Here is a 14,997-nt window from a genome sequence, read left to right on the forward strand (position 1 = left end):
ATCCTCAATACTGGCCAGAGAAATCACATTGGTGTAGTCAGCAGCAACAGATTGTGTTTCTCTGTAATTAAGATAAACGTCTTGTCTTGGACTGTTCAAGTGTAAAAGTGTAGTTTCGATATTTTAGTTTCAAAGGAAATGAAGAAAACAAACAAATCAGCTTGAACTTGTCGTCATCTGGCAAAGAGAAAGGTCCCGTCGCAGATACCGTTCAGGTATTCTCTTTGTCCGTCCAGGTCTGTTGAACGGCGTGAATCTGCTTTGGAACATTCTGGATTTCTCAAATGGAAAATGTGTTCCAACCATGATAAGGAAATCCCACAAAATACGCCGTCTGTTGCTTTGTATGAAACAATCCTGGCCTTTCCATTCTCCATTCATATCTGGGTCTTATTGTGTGTGTGTGTGTGTGTGTGTGTGTGTGTGTGTGTGTGTGTGTGTGTGTGTGTGTGTGTGTGTGTGTGTGTGTGTGTGTGTGCGTGCGTGTGTGCGTGTGCGTGTGCGTGCGCGTGCGCGCTCAGGATCGTCCAGGTGAAGGAGACTCGTCTCACGTCTCTGGCAGCCAACATCTTCATCGGCGTGTCGCTGCTGCTGCTGCCCGTCCCGCTGCAGTGGATCCCCAAACCCGTCCTGTACGGCCTCTTCCTCTACATCGCCCTCACCTCCATCGACGGGAACCAGATGTGCGACCGCATGGCGCTCCTCCTGAAGGAACAGGTGAGAGGGTGTGTGTGTGTGTGTGTGTGTGTGTGTGTGTGTGTCCATTTACCGGCTGCGGTGTTTGCAGATCGATTTCCTTCCCTGATGTTGGAGGTTCAGAATTCTTACAATAATATGTATATGTTTAATTATTGTTGTATTTGATTTGAGCGTCACTCAGAAAAGCCCCTCAGGTTGAGACGTGTTCTCAGAGAACCGACTGGAAGGAACATCTTGACAATCTTTCTGAATCTCAGCTCTTGTCGTGTGTCCGATTTAACCTTCGCCGCGTCAGAGGGAGAACACAGCCCGTCAGGTTTCCTCCACACTCAGCAGCGCCCCCACATGGCCGTGTGCGGGAACGACAGCCTTTGCTTCAACATGTGGAGCCGGGTGAGGGCTGAAGGCGTCGAGCAGAAGCGTCATCAGACTCACCTGCACCTTTCTCACCTCACACACGCTCCAATGTGCAGAATTGTGAAAATAGAGGTGTTATTCTCCTCTCCTTCTGCTGAGTGGACAGTGGTGCAGTGGTTAGTGTCCCCCGCTCCCTGGTTTGAGTCTAGGTTGAGTTTGCTCTTTTCATGAATGTATTTTCTCCCACAGTTTGAGTCTAGTAAATAACATGTGAGCGACAGTGTGAGAGTCTCCACCCACGGTGAGCTGGGATCAGAAGGTGAATGAATGGATGTTCAGTATTTTTTTTTAACGCTTTCTGAATTGATTCAATGGGAACATTTATCATCCCAGGAGCACTTGTTGCACAAGTTTTCCTTAAATGAAGTGAATTGACTTTCTTAAGCTTCAGCTGTGGTTGATTCTGATATGATCCCTATTAATTCCTCAAGAGTGTTGTGTACTAATCCACCTCATGGAACAGTTTTTTCTAGTTTCCAGTGTTGTCTACTTCATCCACTGTTGTTCTTGGAGTGTTTGACCTCTGACCCCAGATCGATGTTTGTTGTTGTCTTGCTTTTACTGGAAAGTATCTGAGCTGAATCACAAAGCTGCCCGGTGGAGGTTTAGAATAATACCTGCAGTGTGTCTCTTATATCACAGAGCTCACGTTCACACGGGAGACCTGAGACGCTATAAATACACCGACCGTACTTCCTAAAGTGAAAGCTGAGTGTTATTTAAGATGTGAAGCCCACAGTGTGCTGGCCGACGGCTTCCCTGAGCCACTTCTCTCAGACTGCAGGAGGCCTGCGGACAGGGAGGGGGAAAGATTGTGTTTTAATCTGTGTTGATCCTCTCACCTCCTGCAGACGTCTTACCCGCCCACCCACTACATCCGCAAAGTGCCCCAGAGGAAGATCCACTACTTCACCTTCCTGCAGATGATGCAGCTGCTGGTGCTGTGCACGTTTGGCATGTACCCGATTCCGTACATGAAGATGATCTTCCCTCTGGTCATGATCCTCCTAATCCCAATCAGGTACGCTGCAGCTGCTTTGTCCCGGAAAAGCTGTTTTTTCTCAAGTGCTTTAAAGCAGGGTGACATTCAGCGGCGCGCAAGTAATGAGCACCATGTCCGCCCTGAATCTGCCCCCACCCGCCCAGAATCTACCCCGAATCGACCCTAAATCTGCCCAGAATCTACCCTGCATCTCCCCTAAATCCGCTCTGAATCTACTCAAAATCTACCCTAAATCTACTCCAACTCTACCCTGAATCCACCCTAAATCTACTCAAACTCTACCCTGAATCCACCCTAAATCTACTCCAACTCTACCCTGAATCCACCCTAAATCTACTCAAACTCTACCCTGAATCTACCCTAAATCTACTCCATATCTGCACTGAATCTACCCTAAATCTACTCCAAATCTACCCTAAATCTACTCCAAATCTACCCTGAATCTACTCTAAATCTACTCCAAATCTACCCTGAATCTACTCTAAATCTACTCTAACTCTACCCTGAATCTACCCTAAATCTACTCAAACTCTACCCTGAATCTACCCTAAATCTACTCCAAATCTACCCTGAATCTACTCCAAATCTACCCCGAATCTACTCTAAATCTACCCTGAATCTAACCTGAATCTGCCCTGAAATCTACCCCAATCCATCCCAAATCTCTGCCCAAATATTTAAGTCTGGAATGAATCTTCATGTATTTAAACTGGAAACATCATCTAAAGCAAAATTATTATAAAAAACTGAGTGAAACAAAAATCCTCAAGATGACAAAATTAAAAAGACCAGATTGAATCCAACATTTTAATAATATTGATCCACAAAGAATCAACCCAGATTTCAACTGTACATTACGGAAAGTAAAATCTAGTTTACATGTGACGAATTAAAGGAAATTTACAAGACAAGTAATAAAAGATTAAATAGTTGATGAAAGCATGATGAGGAAAATGAAGATATTAAATTCACCTGTAGAAATGATAGCATCAGGTTATCGTGACGACTGAACATGACAACGTGTCGTTCTTGTTTCCATGACGACAGTGACTGTTCCATGTTTCCATGACGACAGTAAAACGCTTCATGAATTTGATGAAGTTGCTATTGACACAACGAATTCCGTCCTGACACGCACTTATTACTCTGTTCAATCGATCCAACACTCTTTAAGCCTTAAAAAGTAGAAATAGCAATAATTTACATTGCGTACAACATTACATTATGGAGTAGGAAGTATTAATGGGCCTTATTTTTAATGGCAACTTCAACAGCTGTTGCATTTTTCTCTCACAGCTTTATCAAAACAGATCTTTATCGTCTCTCCTGTTTTTCACGCCAAACAGTTCAACTGTCAACACAGTGATTTATCTCTGTTTTGGTTCCTGGTGTTTTCAGAGTCATTTCTTGTTTCGACCTGAAGCGTGAACAAGGTCTTCTCTGTGTTTAGGAACAACGTGCTTCCTCATATCATTGAGGCCAAATACTTGGACATCATGGATGCCCAACACATGTAGCTACGGAGGGACTCCGGCTCCGGATCCACAACGAGATGTCTGGAATTGAAAAATTATTAGAATTTGGGAAACAACAACAACAACAACAACAAAAAAGATAGAAATGAGGATGAACGAAAACATATTTTTCAATGCAAAACTGTACGGAAGCAAAAAGAAGAACGAGCGACTGTTTTGATTTTTGTATCCGATGAGAACATTGTTCGAGGTGAAGCACTGGAAACCGGAGACGTCACATCGCGTGGCGTCGTGTGGGGGAAGGGAGGCGAGAGCTGCGGGAACTGATTGCATCTCTCTGAGGAAACCGACAAAACAGGACCGTCCAGAACTCCGTCCCACCGCCGTTTGAACCCGTCAGATAGTTCAAGCATCACGAGCGCTCCCATGTTCTCCTCTCACAACCTTTCATTTCCACCCCAACGCTTCACAACGTCCTCGCTGCCGCCGCGCCGCAGCCCAGATGTCACCGCCGTGCTGCGTTCGGGTGCCCGGGACCTGGGAAAGTCAAAACTTGCGGGAAATTCCAAATTTTTTACTGCAGCGCCACGGAAATCTGCAGATAAATAAGAAAACGCAGTTTTATTCCGAGTGAAAATCTTGTTTACTGCTGTAGGCTACGTACGCTAGTCTAATGCTAACGTAACAATAAGTGCTGATTCAGCCGTTCAACCATTTGTCTCTTCAAATTTGTTGAAAACAATATAATATGTTTGTCTAATGGCAATTTTTTTTACTAAATTTAATCTATGTTGATGTTCCTACTCAAGTGAGATTTAGGTTATTTCTTGCAAATAACTCATTGAACAGTTATAAAAACAACATTGTTAAATGTTTCACTGGAAAAAAAGTAAATTTATCCCATTTAAAGATGTAAATGGTGACTAATCTTTTATTAACAATAATGCTCAATAATCCCACTTTCTTACTCGGAGGTTTCCAGTTGAGCTCAAGTAGATTATTCCCACCAACATAGACTTTCCCTTTTCCCATTTGCTCCTGAACGCACCACCAGTACTTAAAGTACTCGCTGATGCGGTGTTGGGTAGTGGAACTGCTCCCAGGGAGACGTGGTGGTCCAATGTGAGTTGTGACCGTAATCTCTCTCTCGTTGTGCTTCTGGGTGGGTTTTACATCCGCACACGGCTAAAGTACTTTAATACGTTCGACCTGGTTAATTCTCTCTGCATTCTGCTCGTTGTGAAGTGAGTCTTGACCTTTCGTCCATCTGTCATGGTGCAGTGTTCCAAACCCCCACGTTCCTGCACCTTTTAGCTGTGATTCACCCTCTTGTTTTCTACGAAGGACGAATCTGAGCATTTTCAGTTTCTAAGTCATTCCAAGTAATGTCAATATTCATATAGAAGAAAAGGAAAAAGTGTGTGTGTGTGTGGGTGTGTGTGTGTGTGTGTGTGTGTGTGTGTGTGTGTGTGTGTGTGTGTGTGTGTGTGTGTGTGTGTGTGTGCGCGTGTGTGTGCATGTGCGTGTGTACTAATCAGTCCCTCATGTCACTTCCTGCCAGCTCTTTAGAAAACCTCGTTTTTAAGGTGGAATTGAAGTGCTCAGATGAATTTAAAAAAAAAGATTCCACGGGTATATATTATATGTAATTATCTAGAATGACAGCACAAACCAAACATAGTAAAGTCTTTATCAAATTATGAATATATTAGAATATATTATGGCAATATATTGAAAAATTATATAGGTGAAATTGAAATAGAATATTTATTTATCATAATGACAGTTTTATCTTTTAAGTACAAGATGATAATTTATGTGTGTTTTACCCTAAACTGGAAGTAAATATGTGATAATTCTCTCTGTTTGACATTCCACAGTTCCTGTTTTTCTTGTGTTTTGCGTGTTTTGAGTCGTACATTTGGCTTCACCGCAGTGTTTCCATGTCCGAGTCCTTCCTGCTCCACCAGAGTCTCACACTTCTGGTTCATTGCTCTAAAAAAGCTGGGTTGAAGGTAAAAAAAAACAAAAAAAAAATAATACTAATATTAATAAATTCAACAAAATGCATCCTTTATGTTTGAATTTCCTTTTGTGACAAAGTGTTGGGAGCAGAGTTTTAGAATAACCCGGTCTTGTTTTCTATTTAGATGTTATGATGATTAGATCAGTGCTTGCAAAACGTTGTCATGTAATAATCCAGACGTCTGGAGAGGTTATTCTTGTTATTAAAAAAAAAAAAAGAAAAGAAGAAGAAAAAAAGTCCATTTCTAAGCACTGGTTGGCCGAAAGCATGTCTCATCTGGGTTTTTGATACGATGCGATGCCAGTGAACATGTATCCTACACAAGTAGCAGGTCGACTTCAAGGTAACTTCTCAGTACAATGAATGCAACGCTCAATATTCAGCAATACTGTGTATAAAGTGGACTGGTGAGACCAGGTGGACCCGCAGCCCCCCCCCCCCCCTCCCCCCCAACCCGACCCGAGCCGAAGCAATGACAGGCCAGCTGTGTTTTTAAAGGCAGCAGATTTTCACTTCATCACTCATGATACAAAAAAAGAAGAAGAAAAAAGTGCCGATTCAGTTATTTTGCCCGAACTGGAGGCGTTCACAGCGCGGGGCTTTATTTCTGCTTTCAGGGGCTTGTATCACACCGCAGCATGTGTGGACTTGGATTTGTGTGAGGATTTGTAAATGTCTCTGTCCTCCTTTGCCTCACTCTGGAATCTCTTTAAAGGTCAGGGGTTTACTTTTTGTTCTTGCCCTCAGTCTTGCCTTGCAGGCTCACTGTTGTCAGATCAGCTCCTGTAATGTTTGTAATCACTGACAGCTATAACAGTGTTATCCCTTGACTTAAAGCCTAAACAGACTCCAGAAGAAACAGACCCATCAAGGGTTTGCCTGCCAGTCGGTACTGAGGGCAAATTAAGACAGAAGCTTTACACAAACGGTCTCTCTGATGCAGAAAAATAGCAAAAACTACAAAAACAAAAGCTGAAGTGGAGATGATGAAGACATTTACGAGCACGCAAGTCTCTTTACAGACGCACGCATGTCAGTGTGCACACAAATCTGATTACACACACAGGTAACAATGTGCACAAAGAAAATACACGTGCTGGAATATCAACACGCACACAAATCTGATCACAGACAAACATCAATGTACATCACAGACATGGGAAGCTGATTATTCTGACAGATCTCATCAGAGAAATATCTTTAAATGTCATATATGTCAGATACACAAAAGTTTATTACCCACACAAGTTGCATCACGCAAACCTGATTAAATGCACACAAATCTGATTAGACAAATATCAACACACGCTACAGACACACGATCTGATCACAGACACACAAATCTGATTACAAAGATATGTCACACACAAATCTCACTACCAACACAGACACACACACATACACACAGACACACAGACACACACGTGTCCTGTGAGTGTATTAGCCCCGTATCGCCTCCCAACATCCAAATGGCAGCTCCGTCACGCCACTCTGTTCAACTTTGTTCTAACAGATGTGAGAAAGATGTCCGACTCTAAGCAGATGTGTGGTGCCGCGATAGCGAAGGGAAAGCTGGGGGGACATTTGCATAATCCTCGGACTAAGCCTTAAGACAGTCCTGGTGAGGGAAGAAAGAGACGGCGAGGTATCAAGTAATATGTACAGTTTGCAATGCAAAGTTTAGTTTTTATCAACTCTCCATTATAATCCACGGCGAAGGTATTAGGCTCTAAGTTTGGAGCGAGTCCAGAGATTTAACTCTTCTTCTTCTTATGTGACAGTACTGTTGTTGTTCCTTGATATCTTCACTGTACTGATGATTTTTGGAATAGCAGCAAACTTCTCTCAGAGGACTTACTATTGGAATCAGCGTGAGCGACATACAACTCTGTTAGTGACCCCTTGACTCCTCCTCCTCCTCCTCCTCTTCCTCTTCCTCCTAATTGGATTCGTTTGAGATTGCGTACTGTGGTGTTTCGTTTAGTTTCTTCTTTTCTTTGACCTGATTTCATATAGCCTATCTTTTCTAATCATGAATGTATGACGTGTGGATTTTTATATAGCATACTAATTTAGGTGTCAAACAGAAATCTGTAATTTTTGTCAAAAAGATCAGCTATATTTGTAAGCTGTAAGATGTAAAAATGAGAAAAAAAATGGTTATCAAACAGAATGTGTTGGTTTACTCTAGTATATAAATATATATACTGTACACTGAAAAGAGAGACTATCTCAAGCTGTTTGCCAAATAAAAAGTAGTAGTGATGTAAAGCCGTGTCTTGTTTTCATTCATTTATTTGTGTTTACACTCAAATGAAAATGAAAAAAAAAAAAACTTTTTAGACTTAAAAGACAAATTGTTCCCCATTTGATTATTTGAAAGATGGTTATTTTAAACAGAAATGTATTTGGAAACAATTATAAAATATTTTGTCATCCGTCAAGAATTAAATAACCAGAATAGAATTATATTCTAAATAGGCGAAAATCCATACAATTAAGGTGAAAAGACTCAAAGTCATCTAAAAACATTGATTCTGTAAAAAATATCTACAATTACATTTGAAATGCCAGCTTTTTTTTTTTTTTTTTACGTTTTACGTACAAATAGAAAATACCTTAACAGTAAATGGGGCTGTAACTAAAATCCAAACCTTTGTGATGTAATTTCTCTGAACTGTCACACTTCTGTTGCGCCCCCTGTAGGACAAAGCTCACTTTACCTCAGATGTTTGTTTGTTTTTAATCATTCTCTAATATTACACAATAGTATTTAAAAACAGTGATTGTCAAACATTGTTGACATCTTTAGACCTTCACATGACATGATGTCTAAATAATAAACAGGGGGCGTGGCTCCGGCTCTGCCCCCACGTGTTTCGGGGCGGACCGTGACCATGCGGTGTTTCGGATAAAGCGGTTCACCTGTTATCTGGTGACTTCCTGTAGCGTTCGACAGTTCTACAAGCAACATCAGAAGCTCAAGAACCGGAGCTGTCCCGGCGAACACATTTACAATAAAGTTTCGTGTCTTATGTGAGCCTATCTTTGTTCAGCGAACATGTGTCAGGCCGTGACGTCACGCAGCTACACGCGCTCGGGTCTCCACTTCGCGGACATTTGCTGTAACCAGCAGCAACAAGCGACGCTACCGGAAGTTGGTCACCACCTAACACGGGGACCACTTCATCCAGCACATCGGGACATGTGGATCCGCACCTGGGTCTCCTTCAGGAAGCTCGCAGTCGGACTTCAGGGAGCCGCTTCGGGGAAGAACAAACATTTGAGTCTGTCTGCGGCCACCATGGCGGAGGAGGCGAAGAAACTGGCTGCGTACGCCGCGGTGGACAACCACGTCCAGGTGAGCGCGAGCCCAGGTGTTAGCTGTTAGCCGCTGGCTGCTCGCGACACATCAGTGTGTTTACATGAGTCACAGTGGGTTAGCTGTTAGCTTCGCCCTTAGCTTCACGTTTTATACCGTTAACTGACGAGCTGTAGTCTAACCTGCCTGCAGATTAAACATATCCGCGTTGTGCTCGCATGTTGTCCCGGACAGCAGAATAACTCGCCGTAGTTTAGTTTAAAGGAGCTCAGCTAACATGTGGTTAATGCCTTTTGATAGCAACTGGAATAGACTCATATTTGGTTGCAATGATTTGCGTCCTCGTGCAGTTTTGAATGACTGTCGCACGTGATTGCATGAACGAGGATTGAGAAATGCAGCTTCACCCTGCAGGAGAGTAGAACTTCACACTTCTGCTCATAATCAGGCCATTAAAAACAAAACACGAGTCTCTGACCGCTCACTGGTACAGGTCAACAAATAAATGTGTTTATGTAATAAAATCCGAAAACAAAACACAAAAAAAGTCACTTTAAAAACCAGGACTGGGCAATATATTGCAGGTTTATACTTAATGCGTTATTATTTAAATGAAAAAATGTCAGTACCAGCAAAGAGATCAGATTACTGTGCACCAGCAAGATTATCATCCCAGTCAGTCAGTGGCTTCATTCCATGATCACATGATCCCACATCACATTTTATCTGGAAAAGATAAATTCACTATTTATTTTGTGTTTCTGCACAAGTGAAGACATTTCCTCTTACACCACCTCCCCTCATCACGCTTTAAAAATGTAGAAATGTTGTAGGTTTTCAGACTTCGGAATTCTAATAGACAAAACTGAAACGACTAAACCCGTGAAAATGGTTAAAAAGTGACTCCAACGAAAACTACGGAAGTGTCTGATTTCCTGTGGGATTGTTTCAGAACAACCAGGTGGTCGGTGTGGGGAGCGGCTCCACCATCGTCTACGCCGTGGACAGATTAGGTGAACACACACACACACACACACACTAAATATTCAGAGGAGCATCAGTTAGGTTTGACATTAATGTTATCACACTAGTAAGTAAAAAATAGTTTTTTTCTGAGTATGATTAACAAAAAAACTGAAGAGGAAGCGACACATCTGCTCATTCAAACCAGCGTTTGTAAGTAATATGGATGAATGAATATGTAGCAGTTGGTTTTATTTACTGTTGCTCACATGGAGAACATCCATCCACTTGCTTCTCCAGGATCAGATTCTGGAAACATTCAGGCTGTCTGTGTCACGACACAAGACGAATTCCTGCATCAGAGTGTTGAAACGGTGTTTCTTTGCACGTATGTGGACGTTCTGTTGGTGTGTGTTGCAGCGGAGCGAGTGCGTCAGGAGAAACTCAACATCGTGTGTGTGCCGACGTCCTTCCAGGTGCGTTTGACTGGCAGAGGGAGACGGACGTCCAGCCTCACTGCCACACACGCTGCAGAAATCATTCATAGGACATTGTTTTGGGCTGTGAGCCACACCACAGAGTAGCATTTAAACTGACTTCATGTTTCGATCAGTTTTTCTTTAAAAACAAAGGTTTTCGTTTCCATGAGTCTAAAACTGAAAACGTAGTTTTTGGTGTTTTTTATAATTGTCAATTACGTTTCTTACTTGCATCAGAAGTGAATGTTCCCTGATCACGCTGAGGCCTTGAAATTCCAAATACAGGGTTGATGCAGTAATTGGTGCAAGATCTTGAAAATCCAGAAAATTATCCTGATTTTCTCCTCCCGGTTTTTTTCCTCCATGACAATATTGGATAAGAAACTTGCTAGAATTCCAGTTTGTGTGAGTTTTCCTGTTATTTTAGGAAAAAAACTGCCCAAACAAGTTTATGATTTAATGAATAGTTTATATTGGATCATAGTTCAACACATAGAAAATACAAATACTGTTCAGTTTAACAGGCCGAGACGAGAACCAGACTGGGTCCCGCAGGTTATTCATGCTTATCTGATAAATAATATGGATTAATAATGTCATCAGCCTGAACTGTGAAGGATTTTCTATTTGACAGTTTTATATAAATGTGACGGCGAGCTGCTGCGTTGATTTCCTCACTGAGAGAGAGTCGCTCTTTTAACCTATTCCCTAAAATGTGAGTGTTGTTTGGGGCCGCGTGACCACAAGGTGCCGTGTTTCCGTCTCAGGCCCGCCAGCTGATCCTGCAGCACGGCCTCACGCTGTCCGACCTGGACCGACACCCGCAGGTACGAGAGGGGAAGCGCCGCCGGCGTGTGAACCTGGGTGAGCGGTCAGCTCTGTAACCAAGGACTGTCTCTGCGTCCTCAGCTGGACGTGGCCATCGACGGGGCGGACGAGGTGGACGGCGAGCTGACGCTGATCAAAGGCGGAGGGTGAGTCCGACGAGATGCTGTAAGGGACGAGTTCTGCCTGGCGACGGTTTGAACTCGAGCTTTTAATGCTTTGAAATAACTTTGGAGGATATTTAAGGTCACATTTCCCGTCTTAAAATCTTGTACAAGGCTTTGATTTCTGACTTTATATTGAAGTCGTTACATTATTTGCGGTTCCCTTCCTGCTCCTTCAGACGTTCCTGCTTCAGCGTTTTTAAAAGGACATTTGACAATTAAGCAGTTTATATTTGTTCGTAAAGGAAATTAAAATAAAGATGGGCTCGTTTAATGATTCAATCAGAAGGTCTTATACGTGGTTCTTTTTTTTAATCAGTAGATCCAAACTGTTTCTCTGCAGGTTGGGGGTCAAAGGTCGTTCTCTCCTGACCTCCAGGACAAGAGTCCTGAGCTCTGTTCTCGTCCTGATTGCACTTCTGATCAAACCCCGTCCCTGAAATACTTCAGAGAAATCCCAACGTGGTTGTGATAGAGACATAAATGTAGATTAGAGGTTCAACAACTGAAATATGAAGCGTGAGGATAAATCAAGACAAACTTAGATTTACTGCGACACGTCGAGTTGAATCCTGCTTTAAAAGCAGCTCAAAACGTCTAAAGAGGCTCGTGTCGGTAAATCGCTGTTGATGTGAGACGAGAAGCAGAGTTTTTCAAATAATGAAGATTTGCCTCAGTAATGACTTGAGAGTTTTAACAAACTGGATGAACGCAGGCAGACATTCGATTGTTGAGTAAAGTGTTGGCAGCTCCCGGCGGTTTAAATCCTGGTTTAAAACTGGTTCAAGGTCTAGATTAAGACCAGGCTGAGGTCTGGTTCAGATCTGTGAGGGACTTGCTGGAGGATGTAAGTAGTTTGACGGATCGGTGAGCAACTCGTCCGCGAACACTTTGGTCACAAACACAAGGTGCAACAAGTTATAGTTTCTGTTTCTGTGTTTGCTGGTTTGTTCCGTTTTCCCCCTTGGCGAGAGGAGAAGTGACTTCCTGTTTGCTCCACAGCGGCTGTCTGACTCAAGAGAAGATCGTCGCCGGTTGTGCCAAACACTTCGTGGTGGTGGCAGACTTCAGGTCGGTGTTGTTCACCTTCACTGGGGTTTTTATCTGTGAACCCGCAAACGGATGTTCCGGTCTGACCCGTCGCTTCTTCTCAAGGTTCACTCAGTAAACACATTCTTCTGCTCACCTGAGTTCATCAGGTAACAACCTTTGGATTAGTTTACAAGAACAGTGTTTTATTCTGGATTTGACTCCAACATACAGCAAAAATAACTACATTGTTAAAAATAGAAGTGAAATTCAAGAATAGATGTTTAATTATAAAGGAGCGTCTAAGATGGGTGAATTCATTTTCATTTAATTCCACAAATTGTAAGATGGACTCATTAAAAAAAAAAGGTCAAATAAACAAATAATTTTTATCAATGATTAAATAAAACAAACAAGCATGCTGAGTGGAGCTGGACCCTGAAGAGTCGACAGGTTCACATCAGCTGTTTTACAAAAAACAAAGAAGTGGAGTTGCATATAAACTGCCGCGTTTAAAACGTTTCTGACGCAAAGATAGGGAGGAAAAATAAGAGATTGTTGAACCGCGCATCACATCCTCCCCCTCTGCCGGGCGCCACTCGTGTCTTTAATTAAAGATTTTAAATGACAAAGGGATTAAAGGTTATTGTTGTGTGATAATCTCACAGCTGCCAGGCGCTGCACTTGGGAGGGTTTGTCCTTTTAGCGAAAGGTGAGGAGGTTTGCTTTGTGTGCCGGCCCCTCAGGAAGGACTCGGCGGCTCTGGGCCAGCAGTGGAAGAAGGGGGTCCCCATCGAGGTGATCCCCATGGCGCACGTCCCCGTTTCCAGGACCATCGCCAGGCGCTTCGGAGGCCAGGCCAACTTACGCATGGCTGTCAGCAAAGCAGTGAGTGCCGTTGCTCCCCTTCTTTTCTGGCGCTTTACCAAATATACAAAGTGCTCATGCTTCATGTGTCACTTTAGACAACATCTCACCATATTGTTCTTTAACTTGTATCTCGTACGTGATTTTTCTACCGAGTCCCCTTTAAAAACCCGAATAAAGAGATTTATAAGACGCTGGAAGATGGATTTATTAAACCGGATTGGTGGAGCCCCCCTGCTGAGACACCATGAATGAGGAGAAATAGTTGACAAAGATAAGTCTCTTCTTCCAGTGAGAACAGAAATCAAAGCTCATGCTTGTTTTCAAATGTTCCTAAAATACAAACTTTGTCCATAAACAGAAATGTAAAACTTAAACTGCTTGTTTTAATAACAAGATTCATTTGAATTTGAATTTTCTTCTCTATTGATTTTTGACACTTCTACAGAAAAGGTCAAAGAAACCTCAAATTAAAAATGAACGTACTGGAGTCGGTTGTATGCTGCCCCCTAGTGGTCTAATACCACGAGAACGAGGGGAAAAACCCCTGTTTTAGTGAAGTGAGTGAAACACAGTGGTCCCTCGTTTATCGCGGGGGTTATGTTCAAGTATTATATATTTTTGTGTTTAAGGCTGTAAAACCACACACTTTATAAACTTTTCTCAGACCGGAATGAACAATTTCTCACATTTCTCTCTTGTTTTAAACACTCCCAAAGGTCAAACTTTGGTAGATTTTAAAACCTAAACACACCTGTGCCTTTGTCGGCGCAGAAGGTTTTGTCGACATTGTGGAATTTGTCAGGAACAAAGCTTGCAAACATGCAGCACTTCAGAGTCACATTGCTATCCATCAGACATCGACGTATATCTGGCGAGTCCAACACATTTACGTACATGAGACACGGCACGGAGATTGACGGACAAGGGCCTACCGTCCCTGAGCCAATCAGGACACAGAACACCACGCGTGTTCATTCACTGTTAAAAAAAATAAAAGCATGCAAAATTGCACACAAAAATCCGCGAAAGAGGAACGGCGTTCTACTGAGGGTCCACCGTGTCCCAAATATTGCAGTTTGAAAAGCTGTCATGTTAAACTTGAGTGCTCACAGACTGAAGACGTCATTAACTGACGTGGACACGTCGTCTATCTGTGTTCATTCTCCTGATTTGAGCGTGAAATTGAGGAGTTTGCAGTGAAACCATGCACACACACACACACACACACACACACACACACACTCTCTGTCACAGCCTCATTAACAGACTTGTAAGGCTTTGCCTCCCACTCTGGTTCAACGAGCAACAGGAGATCTGTTATTGTGCCTCTTGATTATTATTTTTCTTTCAGCCTTTTGAACGTTGAGCCTGGAAACAGTTTGCTTAATAATGAGGAGACTGTTTGCTTACCCACAATGCCGGGTTTCTGTTTAATTAAAAGCTTGCCTTAGAGTTGCACATGACTGCTTAATTACACGAGTCAGGCCACTGAAGCTTTTTGTAAAACAGGCTGATTGTGATGCCGGAACAGAAGTGGGGATCTAATGTGGAGGCGTCACCAGAACTCTTCAAAGAAAGATTCTCCTGAAACGTCAGACTGAACAAGACATTTCCCAAATATTTTAACTAGCTGATCTTTACTTTGAGTTGTTTTGTGAATCAGGTCAAATTCCATTGAAAAGCCTGAAAGATGTTGTGGAAATTAGAAAATAACTGTTTATATGT

The 14,997-nt window shown here is 42.6% G+C and overlaps 2 protein-coding genes across 2 annotated transcripts in view; both read left to right on the forward strand.

Annotated features, from left to right (window-relative positions):
* The window catches only part of slc4a11 (solute carrier family 4 member 11), a 103,331-nt gene extending 95,462 nt beyond the window's left edge, over positions 1-7,869 (forward strand). Inside the window, exons 18-20 of the mRNA XM_080513397.1 lie at positions 522-717; positions 1,968-2,137; positions 3,570-7,869. Of these exons, the coding sequence (XP_080369523.1) occupies positions 522-717; positions 1,968-2,137; positions 3,570-3,636 (433 nt within the window). The 3' untranslated portion in view covers positions 3,637-7,869. The remainder of the gene's footprint in view (positions 1-521; positions 718-1,967; positions 2,138-3,569) is intronic.
* Positions 7,870-8,827: 958 nt separating this feature from the next.
* rpia (ribose 5-phosphate isomerase A (ribose 5-phosphate epimerase)) overlaps positions 8,828-14,997 on the forward strand; it is a gene marked incomplete at its 3' end in the record, with an annotated part of 8,147 nt that continues 1,977 nt past the window's right edge. Inside the window, exons 1-7 of the mRNA XM_080513085.1 lie at positions 8,828-8,981; positions 9,895-9,955; positions 10,326-10,381; positions 11,152-11,211; positions 11,294-11,358; positions 12,376-12,444; positions 13,149-13,290. Coding sequence (XP_080369211.1) covers positions 8,925-8,981; positions 9,895-9,955; positions 10,326-10,381; positions 11,152-11,211; positions 11,294-11,358; positions 12,376-12,444; positions 13,149-13,290 — 510 coding nt within the window. The 5' untranslated portion in view covers positions 8,828-8,924. The remainder of the gene's footprint in view (positions 8,982-9,894; positions 9,956-10,325; positions 10,382-11,151; positions 11,212-11,293; positions 11,359-12,375; positions 12,445-13,148; positions 13,291-14,997) is intronic.

This window comes from Blennius ocellaris (assembly GCF_963422515.1).
Source record: "Blennius ocellaris genome assembly, chromosome: 17".
NCBI lineage: Eukaryota > Metazoa > Chordata > Actinopteri > Blenniiformes > Blenniidae > Blennius > Blennius ocellaris.